At 45.7% G+C, this 12,101-nt stretch overlaps 2 protein-coding genes across 2 annotated transcripts in view; both read right to left on the reverse strand.

Moving 5' to 3' along the window:
* Window positions 1–874, reverse strand: part of ngef (neuronal guanine nucleotide exchange factor) — a 38,690-nt gene extending 37,816 nt beyond the window's left edge. Inside the window, exon 1 of the mRNA XM_056283593.1 lies at window positions 156–874. Coding sequence (XP_056139568.1) covers window positions 156–363 — 208 coding nt within the window. The 5' untranslated portion in view covers window positions 364–874. The remainder of the gene's footprint in view (window positions 1–155) is intronic.
* Window positions 875–9,257: 8,383 nt separating this feature from the next.
* The window catches only part of wsb1 (WD repeat and SOCS box containing 1), a 37,683-nt gene continuing 34,839 nt past the window's right edge, over window positions 9,258–12,101 (reverse strand). Inside the window, exon 9 of the mRNA XM_056283105.1 lies at window positions 9,258–10,515. Within this exon, the coding sequence (XP_056139080.1) occupies window positions 10,353–10,515 (163 nt within the window). The 3' untranslated portion in view covers window positions 9,258–10,352. The remainder of the gene's footprint in view (window positions 10,516–12,101) is intronic.

Below are 12,101 nucleotides of genomic sequence, written 5' to 3' on the forward strand. Positions count from 1 at the left end.
CAATGTATCATGCGTTGAAGCTCGTTCTCTTATTTTGGTAACAGTTAAAAGCCAAACTATAAATGACGGCTAATTCAAATGTTTACAATACGGTGTACCTGGGAAGACCAGGTTTCTGATAAAATAGTACAAACGGCAAAGCCTTTTTCTCTTACTTTCAGACTGTTCGGATGAAGCCAGTCTTTTCTTCCTCATAGAACGGTAAAAGCGGGAATTTCTGCGGATGGGTTCTCTGCTGAATTCAAATTTCGGATCATCATCATCTTCTTCATTCTTCTCGGTTGGCACCACTGCTGCATGCTTCTCATGAGAGTCACGTGACTTCTGTCCATACTTGGCCCTGAACCAGGCAGTCATTGCCATAAAGGTGGGTTCCTGCCCCTTTTAAATGATTTATAGAAAAAAAGGCCTGCTCAGTTTGACTTTGATTAAAAAGAGAAAAAAAATAGTCAAAGTTACCCAGAATCCAGTAGAAAATCCATGCCTCTGAATAAGGCGTCCAGATTACAAGTTATTCCACAAGGAGAATAAAATACTATAGTCCTTAGAAATTCGGTCACAGGATGGAAAGCTAAGGGAGACAGAAAGAGGCCAGAAAAGCGTTCCTTTACTTGCCGCTCTCTTTAACTCTATCTCTAATCACCCTCCCTCTGTTTGAACACTCCAGCCTGGACGTTATTTGTTAACTAGGTGGCCTTTGAAACCTGTCAGAGTCATCCTCATATCTTTCCCAGAGAAATTATGACAGTCACCTGCTCTTTACCCCACCTCCTTTTTACGCTTTCATTCCTCCACACTCTTTCACACCCTGTTCTTCACGGGGCTGAGACACTCTGAGACTAAGACATTCCCTTCCTCAGCTTGGCTTTGCCTGCCTTCCTGTAGCTTTCCTTTCTGTTTCACTCTGCTTAGGAACTCGGAAAGCCAACCACTTATATGAGGGGATTTTGGCATGGCGCCGTAGTGCTAGGGCTTTAAAGTCCCATTGTTTTAGATCCCTCCTCTCAACAACATAGTCTCTGACATATGTTCTAGAATCTGATCCAGATTATTCTGAAAGAGAACATATTGGACAGAAATGCATTTCTTAGCAGTAGATTTCCTACTTTGAAACAATGTGGTAAAGTGATGAAGGTTGACGATGCCACTCTTTCCAGTCTTTTTAGTCTGGGGTTGTAAATCCTCTTCAGCTCAGAAATGGAGATTAACGTTTGCTCTTTACCACGAGACATCAGTAGTTCAAGTTTTTTTATTTGTCAAGTGCATACCAATACAGCGTGGCAGGCATTGCTGGCAATGAAATGCTTAGGCGTCAGTTCAGCCTCAAAAACGCTATGGGATACGATATAACAGTTAAAGGTAAAACTAAAAAAACAATCTAAAGATTGACAAAAAATGTAAAATTGTGAAATTACAGTTATTAATTTAATTACAGATTATTAAGATAATTACAGAAATTAAAAACGAAAACTAAAAATATCTTTCATTCATTCATTCAATCATTCATCATCAGCCGCTTCTCCGGGGTCGGGTCGCGGTGGCAGCAAGCTAAGTAGGGCACTCCAGATGTCCCTCTCCCCAGCAACGCCCTCTAGCTCCTCCTGGGGGATCCCAAGGCGCCCCCAGGCCAGATTGGACATGTAGTCCCTCCAGCGAGTTCTGGGTCTACCCTGGGTTCTCCTCCCAGTTGGCCGTGCCTGGTAAACCTCCAAAAAAAGGCGGAGGAGGCATCCTAATCAGATGCCCGAACCACCTCAGCTAGCTCCTTTCGACGTGAAGGAGCAGTGGCTCTACTCCAAGCTCCCTCCGAATGTCTGAGCTCCTCACCCTATCTCTAAGGCTGAGCCCAGACACCCTATGGAGGAAACTCATTTCTGCCGCTTGTATCCGCAATCTCACCCTTTCGGTCACTACCCAAAGCTCATGACCATAGGTGAGGGTTGGAACGTTTGTTTACTCTGCATTTCAAAAACCCTTTACAGCAGACTCGACCAATCAATTCAAGAAATACCACAAAGGCATCACATAACAATTGCAGCACAATAGAACAGTGCTAACCCAGATGCAGCACTGATGACCCAGTGTGCAGATATAACATCCCCCCCCACCCACCGGCAGGGTTTCAAACATGAAAAGTTGACACAAAGTCCTCTGGGTGGCCAGGGCGTGAACGTGTGCGAACAGGTCGCAGGGAAGCACGAGGCTGAGGCTGAGCAGGCTGAGGTGAGGAGACAGAGGGCAGGGGCAGCTGAGGCCCAGGAATGTCTGGGGCCTGTGTAGGGGCTGCCTGAGGCCCCGGGGCATCCTGCCATGGTGAGGGAATGGTTTGGGGTGTGTCACCAGCTGTGCATGGCGGAGCTGGCACCTCCCAGAGGCGGCTGGAGTGCCACCGAGTGCCGTCGTTGAGGAGATAGGTGGCTGGGCCCAGCTGACGGGTGACTTGGAGAGGAGAGGACCAGTATGAGGCCATTTTATTGTCCCGGTGGGGCCTACGGACCCTGACCCAGTCTGAGGCATTGATGTCTGGCACCCTGGCTCGTTTTGACTGGTCAAATCGTTGCTTCATCTGCCCCTGCTAACGGGTGACTGAGGCTCTGACCCCAGAGCGAGGTGCCTGGGGTGTAGAGGGGCGGAGCCTGTTGAGAGGCATGTTTAGCTCCCGGCCCAGCATGAGAGAGGCTGGGGGAGACGCCCGTGGTCGAGTGCTGTGTGGCCTTGTAGTGCAGCAGAGTGTGACGGATGGCATGTGTGAAGGAGCACCCATGGGCCACGTGTGCTCTGAGGCCATTTTTCAGTGACTGGTGAAAACGTTTAATGCCGCCTTCGGCCTGGGGGTGATAAGATGCAGTGCGTACGTGATGGATGCCCTTGCTTTCAAGGTAAGCAGTGAACTCTGCAGAGACCAGTTGAGGACCGTTGTCAGTGATGATGGTCTTTGGGGGGGCCCCAGCGAGAGAAGAGAGAGAACAACAGCAACTCAGCCACAAAGTGGCAGACCACATAAAGTCACACAGCGGGGTCAACGAGTAATGAGGCGCATAGCGCGTAAAAGTGGCCAACGCTCTGTTGACTCAATAACTGCAGAGGTGCAAACTTCCTCTGGCATTAACATCAGCACAAAAACTGTGCGCCGGGAGCTTCATGGAATGGGTTTCCATGGCCAAGCAGCTGCATGCAAGCCTTACATCACCAAGCACAATGCCAAGCATGGGATGGAGCGGTGTAAAACACGCTGCCACTGGACTCTGGAGCAGTGGAAACGTGTTCTGTAGAGTGACGAATCACGCTTCTCTGTCTGGCAGTCTGATGGACGAGTCTGGGTTTGGCAGATGCCGGGAGAACATTACCTGCCTGACTGCATTGTGCCAACTGAAGGTTTGGTGGAGGAGGGATAATGGTATGGGGTTGTTTTTCAGGGGTTGGGCTAGGCCCCTTAGTTCCAGTGAAGGGAAATCTTAATGCTTCAGCATACCAAGACATTTTGGACAATTCTATACTTCCAACTTTGTGGGAACAGTTTGGGGAGGGCCCTTTTCTTTTCCAGCATGACTATGCCCCGTTGCACAAAGTAAGGTCCATTAAGACATGGTTGGGTGAGTTTGGTGTGGAGGAACTTGACTGGCCCACACAGAGCCCTGACCTCAACCCCATCGAACACCTTTGGGATGAACTAGAATGGAGGTTACGAGCCAGGTCTTCTCATCCAACATCAGTGCCTGACCTCACAACTGCTCTTCTGGATGAATGGGCAAAAATTCCCACAGACACACTCCAAAATCTTGTGGAAAGCCTTCCCAGAAGAGTGGAAGCTGTTATAGCTGCAAAGGGAGGGGGCGGGGGACCAACTCCATATTAATGCCTATGGATTTAGAATGGGATGTCATAGCTGCTCCTGTAGGTGTAACGGCCAGGTGTCCCCATACTTTTGTCCATATAGTGTGCGTGTGCATGTGTGTGTGTGTGTGTGTGTGTGTGTGTGTGTGTGTGTGTGTGTGTGTGTGTGTGTGTGTGTGTGTGTGCGTGTATATAACTTTGTCAAAAGAAACACTCAACGGTAGGTGAAGTGCTCAAAAAATAAGGAGGAAAATAATCCAGTGAGTCAAGTAAACTCTTTATGAGACAGTACCGGCCTGTTTCATGCCGTCATGCCCATTGGACCGTTAGCGATCACGTGTTTTTGAATTTTTGAACGTCGCACTTCTCCCTTCCCCTTGGGACGTTGTGCACGTGATGTGCGTGGCGAGGCAGTAAATGGTATATGTCCTTTCCTGTGTAGCTTTATTGACAGCTGATGATTGCTTATGGCATGAAACAGGCTTGTACTGTCTCATAAAGAATTTACTTGACTCACTGGATTATTTTGCTCCTTATTTGCTGAGCACTTTCCCTACCGTTGAGTGTTTCTTTTAACAAAGGTGTGTGTGTGTGTGTGTGTGTGTGTGTGTGTGTGTGTGTGTGTGTGTGTGTGTGTGTGTGTGTGTGTGTGTGTGTGGACGAGAGTTATATGTTTGCCAGCAGATGGCGTTTGAGTGCTTTTCTGTATATTTCTTTTATGCTCTGTGGTCTTGAGTTTTGTTTTTTGTTTTTGGTCTTCCGCAGCAACCCCCTTAAGTCTGCTGTGACCACTGCTCAACTAGATGCCACCGGGCAGCGCTGGGTGTCGCAGCGGTCCGTGTTTGTGTAGCGCCAGGGGAGACGCAATGGCGACGCTGATGCTCTGTCCAGAACGTCTCACCGGGATGTGTGTACTTCAGTCACGCCCTCAGAGCACGGTTGCCCATGGCAACATCAAATGCAGAGACTGCAGCCAAAAAAACAAAAACAAAACAACCCCCCCCCCACAAAGTATACAAAACAATTCTCAATCAAATCAACCAGAATTTAAGCGTTTAAAGCGTTTCGCGTTTACTGCAGGTCTGACGTTTCCATTGAAGCTGGTATAGACGATGTTTCAGTGTTATTTGTGAAATAAATCACACTGCTGTGACGGCTGTGAGTAATTCAGATGGTCAAGAGTATTCTGACCATCTGAATCGGGGATCTCACAGCTTTTCGCCACTATGGATTTCATAGATGTGGCTGGACTGATTCCATGACAAATGCTCACAAGACCAATGCTCACAAGACCAGAAGAAAAAGAGACAAATGCTCACAAATTGTTTTATAATCTATATTTACAGCGAAAAATTATAGTATACAGATATGCAAACATGAAATATGTTTACATATCGATTTAATTATGAAAATATGTACAAATACTTTCAAAACCCAATGCACTAGTAAAATATGTACATGAAATCGATTTCCTTTGTAGTTCTATTTCACACACTGGTGAGACAAGTCAAAAGGGCTTTTGAGATTCGTCTTGTAAAACAATTTGTGAGCATTGTCTCTTTTTCTATTAGTATTGTGAGCATTTGTCTTGTGAGCATTTGTCTTGTGAGCATTTGCCTGCACACCGGCTAGACTACATAGTGTTCATATTCATTAATACGTCACCTTTAAGTGCAGAAGTGCTTCACAACATCAGCGTTGGGAGTAACCAAGAGATTCGCCGCCAAACATTTTTACATGCAGAGATTAACAGGACAGCGATGTAGTCTGCTCTCCACGGCATCAAGGTCAGAGGTCGCCACACAAGGTGCACGTGCTTCAGGAACAGCCACCTTTATAGATATTTCACCTGTGAGTAAAACAGTTCTGTAGAACAACGACGGTGTAACTAAAACCCACGGAAAGTTAAGTCTTTTGCATGCACAGATTACCATCAACAATACGAATCCTGCCCGTCACAACGGGCATACTCATGCGCGCGCATGGAGCCGCTCGGAGGGAGGGGTTGCAGGAGGGAGAGGGGCGGGGCCGTTTTTTGTTGTTTTTGAGGGGGTGTTTGTGTCAAAATCGCTCACGTCTCCAAAGCGTCAAGCCACAGAGTAGCCAGTCCAGTGGTCCCCAACCCTTTTTTGGCTCGTGTCCCGAATTTGACGTCACAAAACTCTAGTGGCCCCAAGACATTCAAAACACAATTTTTTTTGCTATAATTAATGTGTTCGATCATGTAATAGTTTATACTATGTTGCAAGTAAACATTCATACGTTTAGCTGTTTTAAAGTGTGTGGTGTTTTTATAACAATTATTCGTATTGATCAATTATTATAAATTCCAGGCCCCATTTGAATTCCATCCAAGGTGGAGAAAGCCTGGTTTAGTCTCTTTTCTCAAGCCCTGTTAGGCTTGGTACACAATAATACGACTTAGAAAACATGCTACACTGCAACCTGCTGGTCTGTCTATCCTAGCGTAGGTCACATTAACGACAGCAAAGGCCCTGGGGGTGAAAGACTGCAAGACTCCTTGAGACACTTCACAATTAATCCAAGCCTCGTAATGCGGCGCAAGAAATGCTGCGAGGTCACCTCTTTCAGGTAGCCAGTCAACGTACATTACACTGGCATGTGAATGGAAAGCTGCGAGAAAGTGTAAATAAACAAGATTCTGAAGAATCTGGGCTCAGGCCCTGATGGTTAACAGTTGGACCAATAACCAATATTATTTGCTAAGTAAGGTCACTTTTGGCAGCACGGTGCCCCAGTGGTTACACTGTTGCCTCACAGCAAGAAGGTCCTGGGTTCGAACCCCAGGCTGTCCCAGGTCCTTTCTGTGTGGAGTTTGCATGTTCTCCCCGTGTCTGTGTGGGTTTCCTCCCACCATCATAAAGACATGCATGTTAGGGTTAATACTCCTGCCTGTGCCCCTTAGCAAGGCAATGGAAAGAAGAACTGGAGTTGATCCACGGGCGCTGCAGCTGCCCACTGCTCCTATACAAAAGGATGGGTTACATGCAGAGGACACATTCATTGTAACCTGTACAATGATAAGATAAAGTGGCTTTCATTCTTCTTTCTAAAAGAAAAACAAACAAAAAACAACGGTGAATAAGCGTGCACTTGTCACCAGTGCTTCAGCTCGTGGCGTTGAGATCAGTCTGAGGTCACATTCCTCTATGGGTGCAGGTCTTTCCAGCATCTCCTATACTGTTACTGGCATTTTTTTGTAATCCATCAACCTGCACTTGTGATCCATTGTGTAACTTGCTGTTGCTGTTTGTCTTTTACACGTTCATCATACACCCCCTCGCATTGGGTCTGCTGCTGCAGTTGCAGCATTCCAGCAGGTCCAGGTTTTCTATTCTCATCGATGGTGTGTTTCAGTGTCCCACTTATCGACAGATTAACCCGGTTCCTTGAGGTTTGACGTAGACCTTGTTAATCCGGGCGACATCTAAACCGGTGTGACGCTCTCTGTTCCGATCTCTCATTTAAGAGGTAGACAGTTCTATAGCCGTCTACCTCTAGTAGGGTAGGAATCAGGAGTGTTAGGAGGGACTCTTCACTGCATTTTAACCAGTTTGTAACCCCTGGTTCCCAGTGTGAACCCCGGTTCATAAGCAGGGCTCTTATTGTTCGCCTCTCTGTTCTCAGGACCAGATCATCTTTCCACTGCATTGGCTGTACCATGACAAACACTATTTTAGTGCAACAAGGCATTTTATGTTTAAGAGCCAAGCCCTGTGACCCGTCCATCATACACACTATGAGTTAAACACGTCTGACCATTTACACCGCCTGCGTGACCAGGGCCATTTACTGGAGACCCTTCACTATCAACACTTAAGTTATTGACAAGGATGATGGACCAGTGCTGTTTCTACCTGCCCTATCAAAAGGACTTCTCCCTTGAATTTTTTTGTGGTAGTCACCTGCATATAATATTAGCCCTCAAACCAACAACAACAAAAAATATATTAGCCCCCTTTTCTTTCTTTTTTTGGTCTCGATGGTGATGCTGGTCACGTGGCTCAGGTCCTGGGCAGTTCCAGTGGCATCTGGACACTGCTTGGCATCCTGCTCATCATATTCTTCATGCATCTTATAATTCCATTATAATTCCGTTATCCTCTTTCAATGTTGCATTGTGTAAATTGTGTAAACACATCTATTGCACATTGTCCATCTTGGGAGAGAGATCCCTCCTCTGTTGCTCTCCGTGAGGTTTCTTCCTATCGTTTCTCCCTGTTAAAGGGTTTTTTTTAAAGAGATGTTCCTTATCCGATGTCAGGATCTAAGGACAGGATATGTTGTGTTGCTGTAAAGCCCCCTGAGGCAAATTTGTGATATTGGGCTATACAAATAAAATTAACTTGACTTGACTCAAACTTAACGATTTATGCTAGAGCCAACAATCAAGTCACATCCCACTCCTAAAATGCAAAGGCCGGAAAAAGGCTATATTAAAGAATTATTCTGGATAATGTGGTTATTTATATATATATATATATATATATATATATATATATATATATATATATATACACACACATACACGTATATGTACGAACCTTTAAGGTTATCACGAAGACTTGCAAAGCCACTAAAATTATGTGGTCAACTAAACAAATCTGGCTCTTGTGGGGGAAAGAGCAAAGAAAGTTGATCTTTCTTTGCTCTACGGGATTTCACTTTTTTTCTAAATACAGCATCTATGTAAACTATAGGGCACAACATCATTCAAACTGTCACAGTAGACGTCCCATCTCTAAAAGACATTTTCAGTGAAAAAGGATTTTGCCATTAAAAAAAGCATTAAAGTTACAATAAAATACAATGTTTAATATAAGTACTGTATGTTGAGGACACAGAGCATTGAAAATCAATCTTTATGTACTTCAATGAAACATTTTATAAACAAACTTCAAAACATTAAAGAATACATTGACAGTGCTAAGCTTAGCAGTTGAGGTGCTTTGACATTGTCTCAAATAATGACACGTGAAACAATCATCTCCCCTCGTTCTACATGTGAAGCAGCAAAATCTTTGAGCACAGTGGAAACTGGGACAATCGGGCTGCAGTCACACTGAATCCGGCACCTTCCCACAGGGCCATGTAGCGGTGCGGTCATGTCACTAAATGGCCCATTGCAACAGGCCATCGCATGGTGGTGCAGTGGTTAGCGGTGTCACCTCACAGCAACAAGGCCCTGGGTTTGAACCTCGGGGTAGTCCAACCTTGGGGGTCGTCCCGGGTCGGCCTCTGTGTGGAGTTTGCATGTTCTCCCCGTGTCTGCAGTGGGTTTTCTCCGGGTGCTCCGGTTTCCCCCACCATCAAAAAAGACATGCATGTTAGGGTTAATACTCCTGTCTGTGCCCCTGGCTGAGGCATGGCAAGACGAACTGGAGTTGGTCCCCGGGTGCTGCACGGCGGCTGCCCACTGCTCTTAGCTACACAGCTAGAATGAGTTAAATATGGAGCATAACTTCCCTACGGGGGATCAATAGAGTCTATCAAAAATAAAAATAAAAAATCGCAGCGATCATGGCCCATTGATCAGTGGGCGTTTTCGGTCTGATTGCCAGCTTACGTGATTGTGACGTCAGGCTACATTCCTGCAGAAGTTGATTCTGGTTCTAGTTCTTGCTGGGCGGCCGCTGCGTTTTTTTGTGTTGAACCCCCCACACTGCACACCGCCACTGCCTAAATGCACAACCCTCATTCAGATGAATTGGAGGAATGGTGATTTTCACACTTTGCCGGATCCAGTGTGAACGCAGCCTTAGTGCGAGCTGGTGAATAACTGTATGACAGGCACATGGCGAGGGGCACATGCCCGGGTGTCCCTGAGGACTTCAAGAACACATACCTGTATATGCATGTGCACACCTACACGAACACAACGCACGCACACACCCTAGCACACACACACAAAATGAGCAGAAATTGAAGTCCACATAGGTAAGCTCTCGACCTTTAAATAATCAGAAAAAAAATCCCTATCATTTGGCTCACTGTGGTAGGGCTATGGCTAACCCATTAAGATCAAAACTCTTCTCTTTTTTTTCTTCTTTTTTTTCTCTCTCCCGACAGCCAACTGAAAATATAACAGTCAATGTAGAAACCTGTAGAGGTGGCAACTGCAAATGGGTGGTGGTGACACTGGTATGGTGAGGGTGACAGCAGGACTTGGATGTAACTTAACCTTGACCTTGCAGCCTGCACTATTCACATTGTATTGTGCACAGCACACTCACTTACCAATACTATTACACAGAGAAATAAATACAAAATAAAAAAACCATGCCAAAGATCAGCATGGGGTGTGAGGATACTATAAACGAAGTTGGGGATCTGGCGTTTAAATGAAACAAATTCTGCTCTTTTTCCTCTTGTACTGTGTCTTTTTCGTTTTCAGAGAGGTTGAAAAGTGAAAAAGTTCACTTTTTTAATAGAAATGTAAATATACATTGGTTCTCCAGCATGCTGTGCAGAGGTGCAGCAGGTTGGATGGGGAGTGTCTAAATGACTTTATATGTCAGGTAGTTACACAGAGGTTTGGGGATGGCCAGTGTCTCCACCTGCTGTGTAGGTAAGATCCGCCGGACTGCCATGCGACACAAGTGCTGCAGACTGGCAATGCTAGTTGGGCACTCCCAGAAATGCACGCTGCCACTGCGAGTCCTGCAATAAAAACCAACAGAACAAATAGTTTTAAACAGGGCATAGTTAGAAACTAAAGAGCATCATACAACTGAGATCTGATACAGAATTACACATTCTTTCAAGTCTATTAAATTGAGAAAAGGTCTATATAGCAAAAAATGAACAAAGATAAAAATGACGGGATTGCCCACATTGAGGTTGTACAAGCAACATTCAATACTGGAAGCCTCTTTTTCTGGTGTAAAAACTACCCTGAGACAATTCTGCACCCGAGTCTACCTTACCGCTTAGACTTTGTACATGTACTAAGTCTAAGCAGTAAGTACTAAGTCATGTCTAAAGTTAATGGGGCTAGCCCCAGTTGGGTCTTTACAGCCCAATTGCTAGTCAGATTTTGCTCAACTTTGAGATGGGGGCAATATTGACCCAAACCTTTGACCAAGCTGTTTTTGTATTGAAAAACATCAGGGTTGACCCACTTCTTACATGACATTGAATAAAAGATATTGTAGCGAATTCGGGGGACAACGCAACCACAGGAACTGCCATGGCCCGGAAGCGAACCCGTATCGCCCGCACCGCAGGAGACATCGTTAACCGCTCGACTAAAGGGTCAGACCCACCAGCCAGCAGCCAGCGTGTCTTCTTATCCATGCATGTTACACTACCCCCCTCCTTCGGGAAGCGCGTCCCCGCACTTAAGCATATCAGCTCCTTCACGCCTCAGGGCGCATACGCTTCCGATGGCCTTACGGTTGCCCCATCCCACTTGTGACACCAATGTAGCGAATTTGGGGGACAACGCAACCACAGGAACTGCCGCGGTCAGGAAGCGAACCCGTATTGCCCGCACCGCAGGGGACATCGCTAACCGCTCGACTAAAGGGTCAGACCCACCAGCCAGCGGCCAGGATGTCTCCTTATCCATTCACGTTACAATATTAAAAAGTGATATTATTACATGACAAACACTTAATTAAGGCTGTCTCCTGATATGTAGTTCAAAAATGCTATTTATATTGTGCAAGGTTATACCCAGTGTATCATTTACAGTGGTGCTTGAACATTTGTGAAGCCTTTAGAATTAACATTCTTACTTCACCATGTTGGGCTAGCCTTGCTTTCCCTTGACCTCTTCCTCTTACAATGCTACAGACCTGTTTGTAGTTATTCAACCTATCAGCAATGAATTATGTCAGAGTTTGCACACCTTGCATAATTAAGTGCTAAGCGATGATTGGTTGAGTAAGTACAAGCAGGGCCACCTATGCAGGGTTACAACGAAAATCTGCAGGACAGGGGGTCCTTGAGGATTGGGTTGGAAAACACTGGCTTAGAAGTTACCCTGCGTTCCTTTCTGACCTGGCCGACTATTAACCGCCTTGATCTTGGAGTGATCTTTGATGGTCGACCACTCCTGGGGAGGGTAGCAATGGTCTTGAATTTCCTCCATTTGTACACATCTGTCTGACTGTGGATTGGTGGAGTCCAAACTCTTTATTTGTAAACTTTCCCAGCCCGATGAGCATCAACAAAGCTTTTTCTGAGGTCCTCAGAAATCTCCTTTGTTCTTGCCATGATACACTTCCACAAACATGTGTTGT

Source organism: Lampris incognitus, chromosome 7 (assembly GCF_029633865.1).
Source record: "Lampris incognitus isolate fLamInc1 chromosome 7, fLamInc1.hap2, whole genome shotgun sequence".
NCBI classification, from domain to species: Eukaryota; Metazoa; Chordata; class Actinopteri; order Lampriformes; family Lampridae; genus Lampris; species Lampris incognitus.